The sequence below is a fragment of the Ochotona curzoniae genome, unplaced genomic scaffold (genome assembly GCF_017591425.1).
Source record: "Ochotona curzoniae isolate NIBS_2020 unplaced genomic scaffold, NIBS_Ocur_1.0 scaffold_1037, whole genome shotgun sequence".
In the NCBI taxonomy this organism is placed as follows: Eukaryota; Metazoa; Chordata; class Mammalia; order Lagomorpha; family Ochotonidae; genus Ochotona; species Ochotona curzoniae.
Genome location: NW_024467083.1, coordinates 10,895,796 through 10,915,093, shown reverse-complemented (window position 1 = coordinate 10,915,093; position 19,298 = coordinate 10,895,796). Strand labels below are relative to the sequence as shown.

At 41.1% G+C, this 19,298-nt stretch overlaps 1 protein-coding gene across 1 annotated transcript in view; it reads left to right on the top strand.

The window, feature by feature from the left end:
• The window catches only part of FRRS1 (ferric chelate reductase 1), a 51,364-nt gene extending 33,156 nt beyond the window's left edge, over positions 1–18,208 (top strand). Inside the window, exons 9-16 of the mRNA XM_040998812.1 lie at positions 6,087–6,200; positions 7,170–7,285; positions 9,059–9,145; positions 11,589–11,686; positions 11,936–11,994; positions 13,210–13,353; positions 17,279–17,340; positions 17,412–18,208. Of these exons, the coding sequence (XP_040854746.1) occupies positions 6,087–6,200; positions 7,170–7,285; positions 9,059–9,145; positions 11,589–11,686; positions 11,936–11,994; positions 13,210–13,353; positions 17,279–17,340; positions 17,412–17,504 (773 nt within the window). The 3' untranslated portion in view covers positions 17,505–18,208. The remainder of the gene's footprint in view (positions 1–6,086; positions 6,201–7,169; positions 7,286–9,058; positions 9,146–11,588; positions 11,687–11,935; positions 11,995–13,209; positions 13,354–17,278; positions 17,341–17,411) is intronic.
• The last annotated feature ends 1,090 nt before the right edge of the window (positions 18,209–19,298 follow it).

Here is a 19,298-nt window from a genome sequence, read left to right as displayed (position 1 = left end):
GACTTGGTAAGGTTTAAACCATTTTTCGAAAAGTGATCATATAATCTCTGTAACCTGTGTAGATATAGTGCCCTCAGTTCGTAAATTCATAAAGATCTATTCATTCAAACTTTTTTCCAGCAGGTGTCTTCCTCAGAAGGCTAACATTTTCCTATTTTGGAATAAGCAGTCATATGAAATATTGTGCTGTAAGTAAAAGATAGAAATAAGTCAGGTGAATGAGTAATTCATGGTTATGCAATGCACCAATATATAGTGAATGAAGTAGAAACTTCCTTATGATGTAAGCTGCCATTTAAAGAATTTAGAAATACTACAGGTCTTATAGCACTGTGAAGTCTGGCGTTACACAAGAACAAACACTCTGTTAAAGTGAAACTGTAAAGTAAGAATAGAGCTGTGCAAAAGGGCTCTAAATTTATAGTGCATTTCTGCTTCCAGCAAGGTGAAGTTCATGCTCGGTCCACAGCTCCATGGTGATTCAGTTTAAAGACCTTTATCTTTCAAACTAGCTCTCAGACTCTTTGGGGATGTAGTCCTTTTTTCCTCCCTGCCACTCAATGCAGGATGTCTGGCTCCCCAATACTGATTGTTTTCTACATTTTCTTTTTGATGTTTTTGTAGTTCCTGATGACTACAGTCTCTTTTGTCTTGATACTGTTTTTCCTTGGTGTTTATTACATGAAACTCCTCTCATTTCTCCTTTATTTCTAATCTTTTCTGTTATTAGAGACATAATTCTCTTATGCTTCTTATTCCCACAATTTTTTTATTTTTAAAGATTTATTAATATTTGAAAGGCAGAGTTATGGAGAGATGGGGAGAGCTGGAGGGAAGGAGAGAGAGAGAGATAGACATATGTGTGTATATATATATATATATATATTTGTGTAGATATCTGCACAAATAGATAGATCTTTCATTAGCTGGTTCTCTTCCCCAAGTATGTGTAATGGCCAGGGCTGGGCCAGGTCAAAACCAGGAACCTGGAACTGAATCAGGATTGCCATGTGGGCATGTGGGTACATTGGTTTACTGACTGAAGCCCCAAGCCCCCCCCTCCATTTTTTTTCTGTGTTCCCAGACACATTAGTAGGGAACTAGATTGGAAGTGGAAGACTTGGATTGGTATCCATATGGGATGCTGATATTTGCAGAAAGTGGCTAAACCCACTGTATCCTAGAGCTATCCTTTTGTGTATCTCATCTTCTACATGACCTTTAGAAATGATTTGCCAAATTTTATTAAAAATCCTGTAGGGATTGTGATAGAAACTGCAATGAAATTCAAAGTTAATTTGGAGAATATCAAATGTATTTTTGACAGTGATTGAGATGATATTTAATTACTGTTACTTGATACATTTGTAGGATAAGCCTTGCTCATGTTTTATTAATGTTAATACACAACTTTGATTCACTAATATATTTAAAGACTTATTTATTTTGATTAGAAAGGCAGATATACAGAGAGAAGGAGAGACAGAGAAAGATCTTTCATTTACTGGTTCACTCTCCAAGTGGCTGCAATGGCCAGAGCTGAGCTGATCCAAAGCCAGCAGCCAAGAGCTTCTTCTGGGTGTCTCATGTGAGACTGGGCACCCAAGGCTTTGGGCTGTCTTTGATTGCTTTCCCAGGCCACAGGCAGGGGGTGGTTGGGAAGGGGAGCAGCTGGGACACAGACTGGTGCCCATATGGAATCCCGGCATGTGCAAGGCCGGGATTTTAGGTGCTAAGCTATCATGCTAGGCCCTGATTCACTAATATTTAAGCTTTTTTACGTTTATTCACAGTTGATTTTGATTGGTGGTTGTGTGTTGTCTGTGTGGGTGATGAGCAATCATGTGGACTCGCACATGCCTAGTTTTGGTGTCAGCATTAGGCAAATCTTACGGAATGATCTGTAAAATAGTTTAATTGAGCTAAAAATTCTAAAGATATAATGTCTTTTGATGGTATGGTAGAACTCATACTTATAACAACCTGAATGTGGAGTGGAAATATGGAAAAAGCCTATTGTAATTACTCTTTGGAGTGTCTACTTTCGTTGGCCAACTTCTAGAATCCCATTTTCTTAGAAATTAATGTATTTCATTAATTTTGAAATTTTTAAGTCTGATGTATATAGTCTTAGATATGAGTGTATCCAATTAGCCATTTTTATTCCACATAGTTAATTTTAAGTTGTGATACTTTTATCTTGTAATCAGAGCTGGGTTTTTTTAGATTTATTTATTTTCATTGGAAAGGCAGATATACAGAGAGGAGGAGAGACAGAGAGGAAGATCTTCTGGCCGATGATTCACTCCCCAAGTGACTGCAATGGTCAGTAGTGTGCTGATCCGGAGCCAGGAGCTCTTCCGGGTTTCCTGTGCGGGTGCAGAGTCCCAAGGCTTTGGACCATCTTTGACTGCTTTCCCAGGCCACAAGCAGGGAGTTGGATGGGAAGTGGAGCTGCTGGGATTAGGACTGGGGCCCATATGAGATCCCGGCGTGCAAGGCGAAGATTTTAGCCACTACTCTATTGCACCAGGCCCTATAATCAGAGCTATTAAGAAAAAGTTGACCTTACTGACTGTTTTGGTTCACTAGGTTGCATGTTTTTAATCTATGTTTTCATTATATTTTGATAATCTTTACATAGTTAATTAGGGTAAAAAACGGTTCAAGGGCTACAGGGAAATGGGTAAGACTATCATTTCCATACCGCTTCCTTGATGTATCTGAGGTAAAGAGGGATATAGAGGGAGAAGTCCCACCCAGTTTCCCACCCACCCTAAGTCCCGGATGTGGGGCATGATCTGAGATACTCACTCAAGTGGTTCCAATAGTTCACCATTCATGGATCGCTACCAGTCTCGCCACTCTAAGCTCGATGTGGTCGTTGAAGAATCCACTGATTAACACAGTCTCTTATGGAGTCTCCATTTGCCCAGTATTTCGCTGCCGACAGATAGCTGAGGTTGTTGATTGACTTGTTCTGTCTTTTTTTGGTTAGGACTCTGAGTCCAGTGTCTTGACTGGGGAGATCCTCAAAGAAACTTTGAGGTATTCCCAGTCCAGATTCCTGCGTGTTCTAGCAAGCATAGGACCCAGCACAGTCCATCGCCCCGATCAGCTGGTGGTTGCAGTTGCTGGGTCGGTTCTGTCTCCATGTCCTCCACTGGAACCAATGGGTGTTGCAGTCCAGCCTGGTTCTGCCCAGGACACACCCGGCCCTCACACAAACCAGTAGGAGCTGCAGCCCACTCAGGGCGACCCACAGTAACCCCAACTGGGTCCACCTCCTACCCTGGCTTGGCAGTGTGTATGGCAGACTAGTTTGGTCTGTCCCACATTCCCTACTGCTCACATACATGTCAACGGGTATTGTGACCTTATTCCATCCAACCATATCATCAATCCAGCCCTCATGGATGTTCTTGGGGGTCTGTCTAGCCACCCTAGCCCCTGTCCTAGTTCCCGTGCCCTCCCGTGGAAGGTGATCACCCAAGAGGGAGGAGCCCACTATTTCCCTCCCAGGTCGCTCCCACTCCCAGGTTATGCCCTCTCCAGGTGGCCCTGTGGTTCAACTCGACATGACTAGCCCCCTGTACCAGCCTCCGCCAGCCGATGCTACGATCAAGCCCCAACAACCCTCACCCACTCTGATTGTAGATTGCACCAGTGGGAATAGTCAGCCCAGCCTGGTTTTTGCCCGATCTGGTCCATATGAGGTACGCAGTTGTTGTGGCCCTGCCTGGTCTGGTCTACCCCCTACCCAGCTCATGTTCCCCAGTGGAAGTAGCTGTTCAGCTAGGGAACCACCCCTTATTTTCCTGCCAGCTCTGCCTCTTCCCTTCCTGATTCTTGCGTGTGCTGGTTGGGCACTGCTGCATCCGGCTCAGGCTACCTCACCTTGGCATTCCAAGTTGTGTATTGCTTTTGTCGCGGCCGGACCTGTTTCGACCCACACTCTGTCCTGGCATTTGGATTTACCAGTGGATGACATGAACAGATTCAGCCTGGTCTGCCCCTGAACCATGCCAAATGTATGCCAGTGAGACACTTTCCATGACCTCTTGGCTGTTACCTTCCATGCTTCTTGCGCTGACCTGCAGGGTCTGTGTCCTGCCAGAGGAGTTGCCCGGGCTCCTCCATCAGAACCCCTCCAAGTACCAGGTTTTGTGCATACCAGTGGGTCCATGTGCCAGTTCACCTCATGTCCTAGCAGGAACAGTAGCCTTTCCTAACTGGCCTTCATCCCATTCTGGTTCTTGCTGTTGGATGTTTCAGCCCAGCCACGGCTCGTCCACACTCCCAGATAGCTCGTATATGGCTTAATTGGGGTTGAGACCTAGCCTAGTCTGTCCCACATCTGCCCTGGTCCTCCAGAGCACCAGAAGGTGTTGCAGTTTGGCCCGGCCCGGTATGTCTTATTCCAGTCCACACTTGTGTCAAGGGAGATGATAACTGTATCCTGACCCGACCGCAGCCCCATCCACCTGTCGCGACCCCTGCCTTAGACACCGTGGCTCAACTCTGTGGTTCATATAGACCCGTTGGTGCCAAAACCTAGCTGGGCATGGCTTGAGCTCCACCCTGTTTTCCAATCATGCTTGTGGGCTAAGGTTTGCTCAGTTCAAACCTTCAGGTCTCAGTCCCATGCTTGCATTAAGGTTTCATGTCCCTGTTCCTGGGAATCACCAGAAATTTGTGTCTCACCTACACTAACGCTGGCCTTACTTATGGGTGTCCCTAAGCAGCTATTTCATACCATAAAAACCCCAGAGCTCACCACTGGGCCGCCAGCAGGCTGGGCCTGGCACCATTTGGTGCACTGGCCGCCCAAAGCCAAGGCCTCTGCCCCCGCCTTGTGGCGGGGGCTTTGGCCGAGTCCCCGGTGGGGTTCCGTCTGGCAGGGGCGTCCCCCACAAGTGCCACCTTGAGGAGGGGTTAAGTCTACCCCTTGCCCTGAGACTGGAATCACATTTTGTTTTCAATTAACCTTGAATTCAATACTTTACATATAAACGCCTTATAGACGGTCAAAGCTTCTTTTGGACAGTACGTTGATTGTGTCTCAGTGTTTGATAAAAAGCATCTTCATTGTTACACATCTCTAAGGCAACATTGAGTTCAGTTTTGATTCTCTGTTAAATTCAAAGACTAGTTTCATAAACATGCATGAATAAATATTTATTCATAAACAATTTCACCACTGGTTTCTAATTACTTTTTAGCTTTGCTTCATTGGATAGATAGCATTGAAAATTATTGATGTGATAGTCTGTGACCCAACATTTATCATCTGTGGAGACCAGGATTCCTATTTATCACCTGTGTTAAACTTCTAAATTATCATTTGTAGAATCTAAAATTCAGTATGTACTATAATGATTTAGATTATATTTTGTTTGTAGCATAAGATATTGTAAACATTTGTGTCTTTGGTTGAAAGCAAGAATAAATTTGTAGAATGCTCAGACATGCACACACGTGACAATTTAATTTTGCATATAATAGTCATAGTAAATACTAAGTAATATATAGTAAGTAATGTATTTTTGTGTTTTGCACTGTTTAGGATTTTGGTTGGTTAGTTAGACTGACTGAATTGGAGGCCTAATCTCTCACCTTGCAAATGCTTTTATGGAACTCTGTGCACCCTGGTACTGAAGGCCAAATTTTTGTTAGCTTATTCTAAGATTTTAGAGGCGGGTGATGGTTAATGGCTCATAGATTTTTTGTAAAAAGCATATATCCTTTCAAGAACAATATTTGACATTTGTAATGACTTAGGAGGATGTTAATAACTATTTTGACTTATACTCATTTCTTGGATATTCTTAGTTCTTTTGTGATAAGCTTTGCATTCCAAGCTCTTACTTTGATTCATCTCTTGATTAAATTATTTCTTTAGCTTTATTCCAGAAGGCCATGCATTTCTATAGTTATTTTTATATTGCATTTGCATATGAATTACATCTGATGGTTTTAAATTATTTTTATTAAGAAATTTTAAGTGTCATGATCACCTAATTCCTTCTTGCTTGAGAAAGTAATTGTGCTTTATATTAAAATATAATAAATAAAAAATTTTTAAGGTCGAATTTACAGGCACTCCCAGCAACCTTTGATTACATATGAACAGTATGATGTGACAGGCCCTCCAAAGGATGCAGGAGGGTCCCGTTCCACCCTCATTCTGAAGGCTCATGGTAAGTTACATGTTTCACATCACTAGTATTTTGTGGGATGAATTTAATCGATCCAGTGTTGACTGGATTGGAATGGTGATTGACATAATAGTGAAATTTCTGTTCTTTTTTATTTAAACATTAACACTTGTAAGTGGTATCATCCATCTTATTTTTTGTTAGTTTTTGTTAAAATTGTAGAGTAGGGCTAACTCAATGGTTTTAGCAATGACTGCCTATTAAAATTACCAACAGAGATTTCAAGATCTATGATTGTAAAAAGTATGCCTGTCATTTCCAAATGAAGTCATGTCTGAGTATACAGGATTAATGAATATGAGACTAATTTTTTTTACCATCTATTAAATAAATGTAGTATATACTACACCATTGTAAAATATTAGGGTTTTGGAAGAATTTAGTATATTCCCTTCTCCAGAGTTATTCTTTATAGCTGAGTTTACATAAATTTCAATTAACAGCAGTCAAGCTTGAAAAATTTTCCATTGCTAATTTGTTTCTCATGTTGTGGCTCCAGCTTTGCAGTAGATTTGAAATTACATACATGTTCATACTTCTTTTTTTGGTGAAATGTGAAAGTTCTGAAATAGGTGCAGACGATCTGTGCTAGGATTATGATTAAGAGCACAGTTGCTGAAGCCAGATCAGGTTCAAATCCTGACTATGTAAACTTGAGCAAACTACTTCTCTAAGCCTTACTTCCTTCATCCAGAGCAATTAGAATAACGATTGTCAGCATGTCATAAGACTGAAAAGATCAAGTTGATTAACACGTGTGAAGTAGTTAGATTTCACAGTCCACAGTCTTAACAGCTTCATAGCCCACCGTTAGGAGAAGGTGCTGGAAAGAGCTACATTGCAAAGGATCTCTTAGGTCAGCTGAATGTATTCTCTTTGTTTTTGCCTCTTGGTTATTTAAGAAATGGCATAATTGGGCCTACTAGCATCATTCTTTTTTTTCACATGTAGGTGCCTTAATGTCCGTGGCATGGATGACTACCGTTAGCATAGGAGTACTGATTGCTCGATTTTTCAGACCTGTTTGGTCAAAAGCTTTCTTCCTTGGTGAAGCAGTTTGGTTTCAGGTAGGTAAGGGAAAAGGGTTCAAGGCCATCTGTATGTTTTTGTACATTGCGACATGAAAATATGTGAAATATGTTGTGCTTTGTTTTTTGATTTCTGTTTAGGTAGGATTGAGAACCTCTTTTTTTTCCCTTTGGCCTTCCTAACAGAGGATACACAAGATATCTGGTGGAGGTCAAACTACAGCTTTTTGGCCAACAGCTTGCAACTCAATTCACTTCTCCTAGAAGGGTGGCAGGAATCCCAGTACTTGGGCTGTCACCTGCCACCTTCTAGGTACGCATGAATAGGAAGCTAGAGTCAGAAGCAGAGCTAGGATTGGAACCAGGCCCTGTGAAATGACCATCCCAAGCAGTGCGTTAACCACCACTCAACATCACCTGATCCATACAGTAGTTTAAAGCTCTCTCTTTGGACCAGCACTGTGACATAGTAGGTAAACCTGTTGTCTGTGACATCAGCATCCCATATGAGTGCTGGTTTGAATCTTGGCTGCTCACTTCTAATCCAACTTCCAGCTAAAAAGTCTGAGCAGGCAACAGTGCTTGGGCTCCTGCACCCACGTGTGAGACCAGAAAAATCTCCTGGTTCCTAGCTTGGATCAGCCTAGCTCTGGCCATTGTGGCCATTTTGGGGATGAACTGAAAGGTGTAAAATCTCTGTGTCTCTGCTCTCTCTGTAGTTCCACCTTTGAAATTTAAAAAATTCTTTAAAAATACATCTGCCTTTCAAATAAAGAAGAAAAAAAATCACTGATATAGCTGCTCCCTACCCAATAGGAAGAGGCAGTATGAAAAAAACTTCCAGATACATGATCATAACTGAGTTTAGGACAGTGTAACATTCATTGGCCTATCAATGAGAGGACAGTCTCCTGCTCTGAAAAGCTCCTCCCATCAACAAAAATTAAAAATAAAAGATTAATACACAAAAAAGCCATGAAGTATATGCATATAGTTGATTATGTTGCTTAGTGATGTGGACACATTCTGAGAAGTGTTTCATTAGGTGATTTTGTCAGTATAAGAATACACTTACACAAAAGTGGCAGCAGTTGATAAAATTTTGAGGGGCAACCATGGTATATTTGGTCTGTGTTTGACCAAAATATTATGGAGCACATACTTATGTATATATATATACACACATAGCTATGTGTGTGTGTGTATGTGTATGTAAATATATACAAGAGGTCTTCAAAAAGTTCATGAGAAAACTTTGAATGACTTTCAATTTTTTCTGCCCCATAAACTATTTGCAGTACCCACATACATACCCCACCATTCATATATGGTGATATATATACATACACACACCTGAGGTAGTTTTGCTTTGCCCCTGAAATCTTTTGTATAATGAATTGTACATTTCAGATATTTTTCTCTTATCCAGTTACATTCCCAGTTGCTGAGGAGACAGTATCCCCGTCCCTTGCTTGCTGTTTCCTTGCACCTGGTATAGTGCTATGCCTGGTAGAAGAGCTTAACCAATGCCTGTGAGGAAAGGACATACTTGGCAAGTAACAGTGCTCTGTGTGTGAAATATTCACTCTAGCTGCTCTGGGCAGGTGAAGTCTTGGCAGTTATGAATGATGAGGAAGACAGTGGAAAGCTTTCTTTAGAGTTAAGTATGGTATTTTTTAAAGTGGTTCGCAAACTCTGATTAAATGTTTGAATGCAGGTCTTTAGAGAATCTTATGTCGTGACATTTTCTCATTTTAAGAATAGCTCCTTCCTCTTAGATAATTGTGTTTTCACTGTCATCTCATGTTGCAGGTGCATCGAATGCTAATGGTTACTACATCTGTGCTCACTGGCATTGCTTTTATTATGCCCTTTATATACAGAGGAGGCTGGAGTAAGGTAAATGTGTCTTAAGAAGGGTGCTTTAATAAATTCATTTTGATATCAAAACAAATTGTTTTATTACATGTTGTATTTAATTATATTTCTGTGTATGCCTCTTATTTTTAAAAATTATTTGATAGCAATTTTATGATTATGGGTCAAAGTAGATAATTACTTGTAATGATATGAATTTTTAGTTTGAATGTTACAATGTCCATTAAGGTATTAGTTTTATAATCTAAAAAAGTTTATGCAAAATGGAGTCAAGAGATTTTTAAGTGTTCTGGCTGCTCCACTTTCCATTTAGCCTCCTGCTAATGTACCTGGGAAGTCTTTGGAACGGGGCCAAAGTACTTGGGCTCCTGACACCTGTCATTCTGCTCTACCTGCTGCCATCCACATTAATTGTTCAAATCCCATCTTTAGACCAAAACCTAAGAATCAGCCTTCACTATGATTTCTTGTATATCTCATAGCCAATTCATGAGGAAATCCTATTGACTCTACATTTAACATGTATTCACAATCCAGTATTTTTCCTATCACTGATTTTGAGTTTGAGCTACTGTTATGTTTGGTTTGGACTTCGTCAGGTAAGGTCTGTTTTCAATAAAGGCAGAGTGACATTTCAAGCATGTAAATGAGATCATATCATTCCTGTGCCCAAACATGTTTTCCGTTTCTCACTTATACTCAGAGTAAAAGCCAAAGACCTTCTGGTGACCTCTAGGGTAATAATTTGGTACTGAATTATTCTCTGAAATGCCAAATGCCTTCTTGTCTCTGTCTAGTTCTCATGCCACAAAGACTTTTTGCTTGTCCATAGGCATACCAGCTGTTTCCTGATTTGCATCCTATTTTCAAAGATTTTTCTTCCGCCTGCTACACGCTCCCTTCACTCCTCTAACTTGTTCAAGTCTTTGCTAGAGTCTATTTTTTTCCACCTTAATCATTTATTTCCTAGTGGCATTTCATATAATTCACTTAATTTTTTTTGTCTTTTTCTACCTCTTCACAGTAGAATATTAGCTCATAAGAGCTGAAATATTTATTGGTTTTGGCATATCCCAAACACCCAGAAAAGATTCTCATAGTCAATGAATATTAGTAAAGACATGAATATAGCTTACCAACTGTAGTGACATCTGAGTTCAGAACCTGGGCTCCCATTACAGTTTTCCAGTTACATAGCCAGTCTGAATTTGATATCAAAATTTAACATTTCAGAGGTTGGATTGTAGTTCTTGCCATTGATAAATAAGGTTGTATAAGGTTAAGAGCACTAGTCTACAACTAGACTACTTGCATTTTTTAGTTAACTTGTCTATGAAAATGGAAAGAATATAGATTCTCTTGTAGGCTTCCTACATGCTTGTGAGTTAATTGAAAGCACTTAGGATAGTTCCCACCCAGCACAGTGTAAGATACATACAAGTTGTTTTTGCTGTTGTATTTATTTGTTTCTAGCTCTTTATTTGTTTCTGGCTCCTTATTTGTTTTTGACTCTTCCATCATGGTTATGCTTTTATTTGTGTATAACTGGGTCTGTAGTTTGAAAATGTTTATGTTGCTGCTTTGTTAGCCAGCTACTATCTGCTAAGGCTTCCTAACATTGCTTAGAACTGCTGTGTCTGAGTTGTAGGTTCTAAACCTGTAGCCTAAACCAGCATGGTGAGAGAATGGGAGCCAGTGCCAACAAATTGTAGCATTCCTCCATCTAAACGTGCACAGGAGAGAACATTGTTTCAATCTTTCTTGGAAGAGTTCAAGTGGAATAACTTGATCCATGCTACTGTTGTAATGAGGCTCACAACATCCCTTAGGGAAGAATTTAGCAGAAACTATCCAGGATAGCTATAGAAGATTTTCCTGGGTTTAATCTTTACTATGAACAACAGAGATAAGCTTTTGATACAGCGACTCTACAGTTTAGATAACAATCATTTGTTGAATGTGGCTCTGGAGCTTAATCAGAGAACCAGACACAGCTCACAGCCTGGGCCAACAGAGGACACAATAAGTCATTGTAATATGTTGGGATGATTGCTCTTGACATGTGGACCCTGAACCGGGTGCTAAAAAGGTGGATGTCCTGACCTCCACTGGGTGGCCATCTGACATCCTGTGTGGGGAGAGGCAGCAGTCTATAGCTGAAGTCCATTGCTACCAGGCGCTGTCTGGGTTTGAACACAGTAATTGTGTTTCTGAGCTTCATTTCCTCCATGTGGGAATTTGGGGTATTTATATCCATGATCAAGCATTATAATGATCCTGAATGATCTTATGGATGAAGTTTGTGCCTAATGCAAAGCATAAGCTCTGTGAATGTTGTTGAACTTCATCATTATCCACATCATCATTGAATGCTCAAGGTTATGGAGAAACATTAAGTCTGCATCTTTGTGTATGGCTTTTCACTCAAGGTGATGTCACATTGAGATGACATTATTTTCTTCAGCATGCAGGTTACCACCCATACCTCGGCTGTGTGGTGATGACCATAGCAGTTCTTCAGCCACTTCTGGCAGCCTTCAGGCCACCTTTGCATGACCCAAGGTACTTGCAGTTTTGTATACAAATCCTTTCTATGTGGATATCACTAGTTGGGAAATGAAATTATTTTGAAGTGGAAGCATTTTGAATCTTATAAAATTCAGTGATCCATTATCTTTACTTTGAAAGACTTTATAATTTCTGCTCTCTATTTCCGAGGCAATCAGGAAAATTATATGCTCTGTGTTTTCTTGGGTATTAATTGTAGAGCCACCACGTTCAAAAATACTGACTGATTCCTTGTTTTGGTAGAAGGAAAATATTCAACTGGACACATTGGAGTATGGGTACAGCTGCGAGAATAATAGCAGGTGAGTAGATTTGATGCCACTTAATCATATTTAATTGCTGGTTGTTTGTATTGCAAGTCGTAATTTGGCTTAAATGATTTTAGATGCATTAGTAATTGGAGTAATTGGTTGTTGAGGAAAATTCAGCCTTAAACATTGAACTTCAGAAAGTAATTTCTAGAGGTAAATATTTAAGTCATTATTTTAGTTTTCAAATTTAAGGTTTAATAAAAAGGCTCAAAGTCTCCTTTTGAAGACTTTTTAAAGTTTACCTTTACCAGCAGAATCGTATATGCTGACAGCCAAACATTTGAGCAGCTCAAGCTGAGGATCATTTATGGGTTAGATTAAGCTGAGGCTTTTGGTGCAAACCTTTATTGGTCAGTCATTATACCAGAGTATCAAGAAAGGTACTTATGAATGGACAAGATTCCTCTTGGCCCTGAGTTTAGGTTCACAGTTCAGGATTGGCTGAACCTCATCCCTTTGGCTGTATGGTGAAGCTGCAAGTTGGCAGAGGCAGAATGTGCAGGAAAAGGTTCACAGGGTAAGCTTGGAAGCAGGAGAGGCTGGGCCTGACTCAGGCTTCTATGGCCACCCCACAACCTCCCTAGGGCGTGCCCCCAGTGGCCTAGGGACCTTCCACCAGTCCCATGTCTTCACTGGATTAGACTAGTACCATCAGTGCATTAAGTTTTCCATTTTCTTAATGCACGGACGTGAGACTGAGGTTTTAATGAGATGTCTGTATGCATTTGTGAGCCATGTCCTAGTCCAACCCTCATGCCCTCCAGCTCCAGCTGCCTCTGCTGGGCCTGACACCTTCCAGGGCAGGGCGATTATCAAAGGTAAGTGTGATTATCTAAGGCATTTCCCTGCCTTGCAGGTGTATAGCAAGTACACAGAAGACACCTCCTGTGGTCTGAACATGTCTGCAGCTTGTTCTCTGGGAAGATGGAGTGTAGTTAGTTAGCCAACTGTGATTTTCAGGCTTTGCTCCCCTCCTGCAAGGGCAGACTTAAAACTTTCTGGGAAGTTTGTATGTCTCTTTTTTGAAACAGTTGATATATCATAGGTATTGTTTTCTTTCTTGCTTTATCTAGTCTTAGAATAAAAGAAGGACTGACTCAGCAATTTGGTCTTAAACTCTGAGTATGTTTTACTTGATAGAGCACACACACATGTAAATAGCCATACATGTGCTTCATGTGAATGTAATTTGTATTTTATACTTAGTGGCAGCCATGTTCCTGGGGATGGACTTACCAGGCCTGAATCTCCCTGACCCACAGAAGACCTACACAATGATCGGGTTTGTAGCCTGGCACATCGGGACGGAGATTGTTCTGGAGATACATGCTTACCGCCTCTCTCGAAAAGGTAATGTGTTCAAAAAGCCATGTGGACAGAATCATATAAGATTTTCAAATATAATCGGATTTCTGATACTAACAGTTGATTATTACATGGTGGCTCATGAGCAATTTCTATTTTCTTAAAAGTTACAGATACACACGTGAGAGAGAGGAGAGAGAGGGAGGTCTCCTATCTTCTGGTTCACTCCCCAGATGGCAGCAACCATTGTGAATGAGCCAGGTTAAAGCTGGGAGTCTGCAGCTACAATCTGATCCCCTGTGTAGGTGACAGGGGCCCACACACTTGGGCCGTGTTCTGCTGCTTTTTCCAGGCCATTAGCAGGGAGCCTGATTGAAAGCTGAGTGGGGCATGGACTGGTGCCAGATGGGATATGGGCACTTCAGGTGCTATGCCACAATGCTGCCCCCCAAATATGTTTATTTTTGATTACACTGCTGTGGTAGAAACTGTGGGAATTGTCTTCCTTCGTCCTCTATATTTTGTGAGGAAAATAGGGGAATGAGTTTAAATTTTAGGGATGAGGACTTTTTGAACATTTTCACTTTGTGTGCTAATGTGACTTAAAGCCAGTGCATACTGGGAATTCTGAGTGCTTGAGTTGGAGGGAAGCCTGGGATAGAAGAGACCCAAGTCACACAGGATTGGCATGTTACACATATGACACAGGTGCGTATGTGCCATCACTTAGGTTTCCACATATGAAAACATACAGCTAGCAATCTCATTAGCTAGATAATGAAGATCTACTTTTTTTTTTTGAAAGATTTATTTTATTTTTATTTGAAAGTCAGATTTACAGACAGGAGGAGAGACAGAAAGATCTTCCGGCCAGTAAATGTAGTGGTTGGTGCTGTGCTGATCTGAAGCCAGGAGCTCTTCTGGGTCTCCCACGTGGGTGCAGGATCCCAAGGCATTGGGCCATCCTCGACTGCTTCCCTAGGCCACAAGCAGGGAGCTGGATGGGAAGCGGGGCCGCCAGGATTAGAACTGGTGCCCATATGGGATCCCGGCTAGTGCAAGGTGAGGACTTTAGCTGCTAGGCTACTGTGCCAGGCCCTTTCTCATGCTTTCTAATGACTGATTCTTTTTGGTCTCAGAGCCATGCAGGGTTAAGACACTTGTAAGCACTGACAGGAGTGGAGCTATTCAGAGAATGGGTAACTTTTTAAAATAGCTTGGATTCTGGCCTGTGTCAGTTCTGTCTAATCTAGCTTTTCCTTTTTTCTTGTCATATTATCACTTTATGATACAGTTCCATAGGCCCTGGGAATTCTCCTACCCCTTTTCCTAATCTCCCCGCCTGCCCCCCCCCCCAAATGAGTTCTCCCATGTCATTACAACAGTATATTTCCTCACAAACAGGCATAAGTCTGTCATTGCTGGCATGGACAATGGCAGAGTCCAGCATCCTACTGTCAAGACACAACCAACAGTTTCACTGGGAGTCCATCTTCGATCTGGAAGTAGAGATGCACACTGCACTGCATTCTCACATCTGCACATGTCAGTCTCCACTACACAGTCACTAGACATCCCCCAAGTGAAAAGCCACAAAATAAAAGCAACAGGAAGAAAAGTAGAAATTTACAACGCCATGAAGTTAAACAACATGCCACAGGACATGATAGTCTCCACTACACACTTCCTATACATCCGCTTAGATGACTTTCTAGAAACAAAACCCTATTATCAGAACTGTAAGCACACTTGAAAAAGGAAATTAAAGAAGTTTGTTTTGGTTTAAATATGCTTTGAGATTCATTCATAGAAGGTATCTTCAAAAAGGTTTTGAAAACATATTTTATGAAACAACTATGCATGAGTTGTAGGTATTTAAGGCATCTAAAATTTATGTGATTTAAGAGGCAGGAGAGAAGGAGTACTACCACGTACTTGCAGTGGCCTCTCCCTGGAGATGGAGCTGGGACCGGGACCTCAGTCCATGTCTACATTTGTGGCAGGGACTCAGTCATCTCCTGTTGCCTCTCAGGGCACACGTTACCTGCAAGTTGGAGTTCGGAGCTGGGGCTGAGTCCGAAATTTAGTCTGGAACTTTGGCATGGGATATGGACCTAGTGGTATTTTAACCTCTAGACCAAGTGCCCCTAAAATTGTCTCTTAGTCTTATTTTTTCCCATATGCATTTTGAAGTACCCTTATCTGTGCTGTGGACCTAGGTTCAGGGGTTTCCTGAGCAGCAGGCCCCTGAAACCAACGAGGAGGTGAGGCGACCGTGTTGAGCAGCATGAGCCACCAGACAGTCTGGTCGAGCATGTCTTATTGTAAAGCAGGGACAAATTTATATAGACCAAGAAAGGGGAAGGCAAAAGGGCATCTTCTGGTCCAACAATGACACTGTAATTGGCTAGAAGGCATGCCCATCTCTCTGCACCCTCCAATGAAGTCACAGGTCATGAACACTGTGCATGACTGGCAGGTGTGCCCCAGGTCACAGGCAGGTAGGCTGTGGGTCACGTACAGCACATAAGCTGGAAGCTATGTCTCAGGTCACCCTCACCACATGTGGCTGGCCAGGAGGCTGTGCGTTGCTTTGGCTTCTCAGAGTTGCTTATCAAGGAAGTCCCAGCACAGCTCATTCAAGGACAGAGACGAGACCCTGCGCTACAGCCCACTGCTCCTGCCTGTGTAGACAGTGACCAGGGCAGATCGAGATATCAGTGAGCCAAGACCATTGTCAGAGTTCTCTTGGGGACACAGTGTGCCGTGTACCTATAGCCTCCTACATAGGCCAAGCAGGCAGAGACCCAGGGACAATCCCCTACACCTAGGTGTCTGGGTGGCTTTTAGGAGCTGAATAGTAACTGTTGTGCCACTTTTGGTTCTTGATAAGGCTGTATACATGGGACATCTGACTTCTGACTTAAGGTTTGTTGTCTAAAATATATATGTTGGGCTGATGCTGTGGTGTAGTAGGCTAAGTCTCTGCCCCTGTATTGCAAGCATCCTGTGTCAACACTGGCTAGCACTCTGGCTGTTCTACTTCCCATGCAGCTCCCTGTCTGTGGCCTGGGAAAGTGGCAGAGGGTGGCCAAAATCCTTGGGTGCCTGTATCCAAGTATTTAGATACTTTAGATCAGCTCAGCTGCAGCCACTGTGGCCCTTTGTGGAGTGACCCAGCTCTCTCCTCTCCTCCCTATGTAATTCTGCCTTCCAAATACAAATAAATTAATAGTTAAAAAAAACACATATATAGACCCAGCACGATAGCCTAATGGCTAAAAGTCCTTGACCTGAATGCACCAGGATCCCATAGGGGAGCCGGTTCTAATCCCGGGAGCCCCATGTCCCATCCAGCTCCCTGCTTGTGGCCTGGGAAAGTCAAAGGTGGCCCAAACCTTGGGATCCTGCACCCACATGGGAGACCTGGAAGAAGCTCCTGGTTCCTGGCTTCAGATCGGCACAGCTCTGCTCGTTGCACTCACTTGGAGTGAATCATCGGATGGAAGATCTTTCTGTCTCTCCTCCTCTCTATATATCTGATTTTGCAATAAAAATAAATAAATCTTTAAAAAAAAAAAACCTCATGTACTGAAATTGGGTTAACTCCCTTGATCTAGTCAATTCACAATGTATACATCAAAAAACCTCATGAAGTACACCTTTAATATATACCATTGTGATTTCTGCCATAAAAGTCCTCAAGTTTAGGTTGTTTAGCTTGCCATGTTGTTGACTGACTAGCAGAACTGTGCAGGTTTTAAATCTTAACCAATCAGTGCTGTGACAAGTTCATCAAGATTTGTGTGAACTTTGAATCTTCAGGAAGTTTGCAATGCTTAGTAGTTTGAAGTGGGAGAATTTACAACCTGGAAATGAGTGAGCACTCCAAGTTTTATTTATTTTTAATCTCAAAAAACTGGTGTGACTGCCTGACACTGACCTTACAAACTTTTGTTGTTCTTGACAGTGGAAATCCTGGATGACGACAGAATTCAGATCCTCCAGTCTTTCAGCGCAGCGGAAGCAGAGGTACGTTCTTATCTTCTCTGTTTGCATAAACCGTAATGGAGGTACTTCTTATATCTCAGTTTTTCTTTCAGGGTCATGCTTTTAAAAAGGCTGTTTTGGCGATTTATGTCTGTGGGAATGTGACTTTTCTCATCATATTCTTATCTGCAATCAACCATCTTTGAGCAAGCGAAGACTTTGACTTTAGTAGGCCAGGTGGTAATCGCCATCACTCCAGAGACACTTGAAACCGAACTGACTGCTGGGAACGTGTGTATGAATTTTCACTTGAAGACTAAGGTCATGTCAATAGGAGAATTTGGAAGTCTGGTTTTTATGTGACGATCAAATGCAAGTAGACTGTAAACTGATGACAAACACTTCTTTGTAATCTGGGGTCTTAAGGATTAGGGTTGAAGAAAGATGAATGTTCAATAACCCATGCCATGAGTTTAAGATTGTTACAATGTAAGGAAACAAACAAGAATGTCATTAAGATAAAGTTATAAGGATAAAAAAGGAGATTGTATTAAGGTCAATGTATTCTGAATGGCAAAGCTGCTACGAAATGTTAAAACAAACATTTTGACTAGTTTATTTTAATAGTCTTTGGATTTTCTTTTAGAAGCAATGTTTTCTTTTTCACTTTTTTTGGATATGCTACTGCTCTGCGTATTTTGTTCCTTGTAAAGATTTCATTAACATTTAAGTACATTATAAATATTGTATTTCTTAGCAATGAAATGTAATTATGCATCACTTCCTTAAAGACATCTCTACTGATTTTATATGTTGTCTTGACTGTAATATTTATGTTCTTATAACGAATGAACATTATAGATGTGCATTTTCAAAATTAATAAATTGACCCTTCACCCTTCTCTCAAAAGTTATATTTAACAGTTCTAATTTTCTTCTTGGAGTAAACTAAATGTGTGTGTGTTTAGAAGTTACGTGCGCTAATGAATTAGAATAATCCATTACTTTGCTTGTTACTCCAATTTTCTATTAATGGCAAGGTCTTAGATTTTTCTGTGAGGGCATCTAACCAGTAGGTGGCGTTGTAATGCCATTTCAGTTTCTTTCCTGGTGCTGATTCTTAAGTATTTGTATTACATCATGCCATGGCATTTCCACTGAATCCCACTATCTCCACATAATCCTTACTTGAAAAATTCCTGAACTTTTGGGGTCAGGGTCATGGGCTAGAAACTCAATTGGGGACAAGTATTAGTTTCTAATTGCATTTATGTTTTTATGAATTTGTAATTTCCTTTTGCATTTCCCTGACCTGTAACAAATGAATACAAATATTTTAGATAAAGGAAGCAAAGCTAGACATTTGAAAATCAAATGTTCGAGGAGTCCTGCCTTATTCTTCCACTACGAGTATTGCTGCTGGTGGTATAATTTCTGCTTAGTCTCCAAATCTAACGTGTGTCTGAAATAAGAAGTGACCTCAGCTTGCAGAATGTATCTTTTATTGGAGAGATGGCAGTGAAGTACTGTGAATGTTCCTTGTCTCGGTGTCAGGTGCTCCTTACCCGGGCAGTTTAGGGTTTTGGTGTGAACTTTCTGTGCTTATCTTCTTACAGGTGCCATGCCATTTATCGTGTAAACATTTCTTCTGAATATATGTAAAAAAGGGAACAAAAACCATTCAGTAAAGCAAATTCAATGCAAGCTATATTTTCTATTTTCTGTTATATAGGGCTTAAAGGTCAATGTAATTTTAAAAGTAAGTATATTTTACATGTGACATGGGAAAATCCTTTTAAGGGAAAGAAGGACCATGATGTATTTGATTGGAAATATGTGAGCTTCTGTATTTCCTTTTTTTACTGTTCAACATGTTGGCATTATTTTAAGACTTCAACAACTGACATACAGAATTGTCTGGAGACATCTTTGTCATTTAATCTTAAGAGACTAATTCCTTTCACTGGAGCCAGGTCGTGATTCTTCTGGACATGGTAATT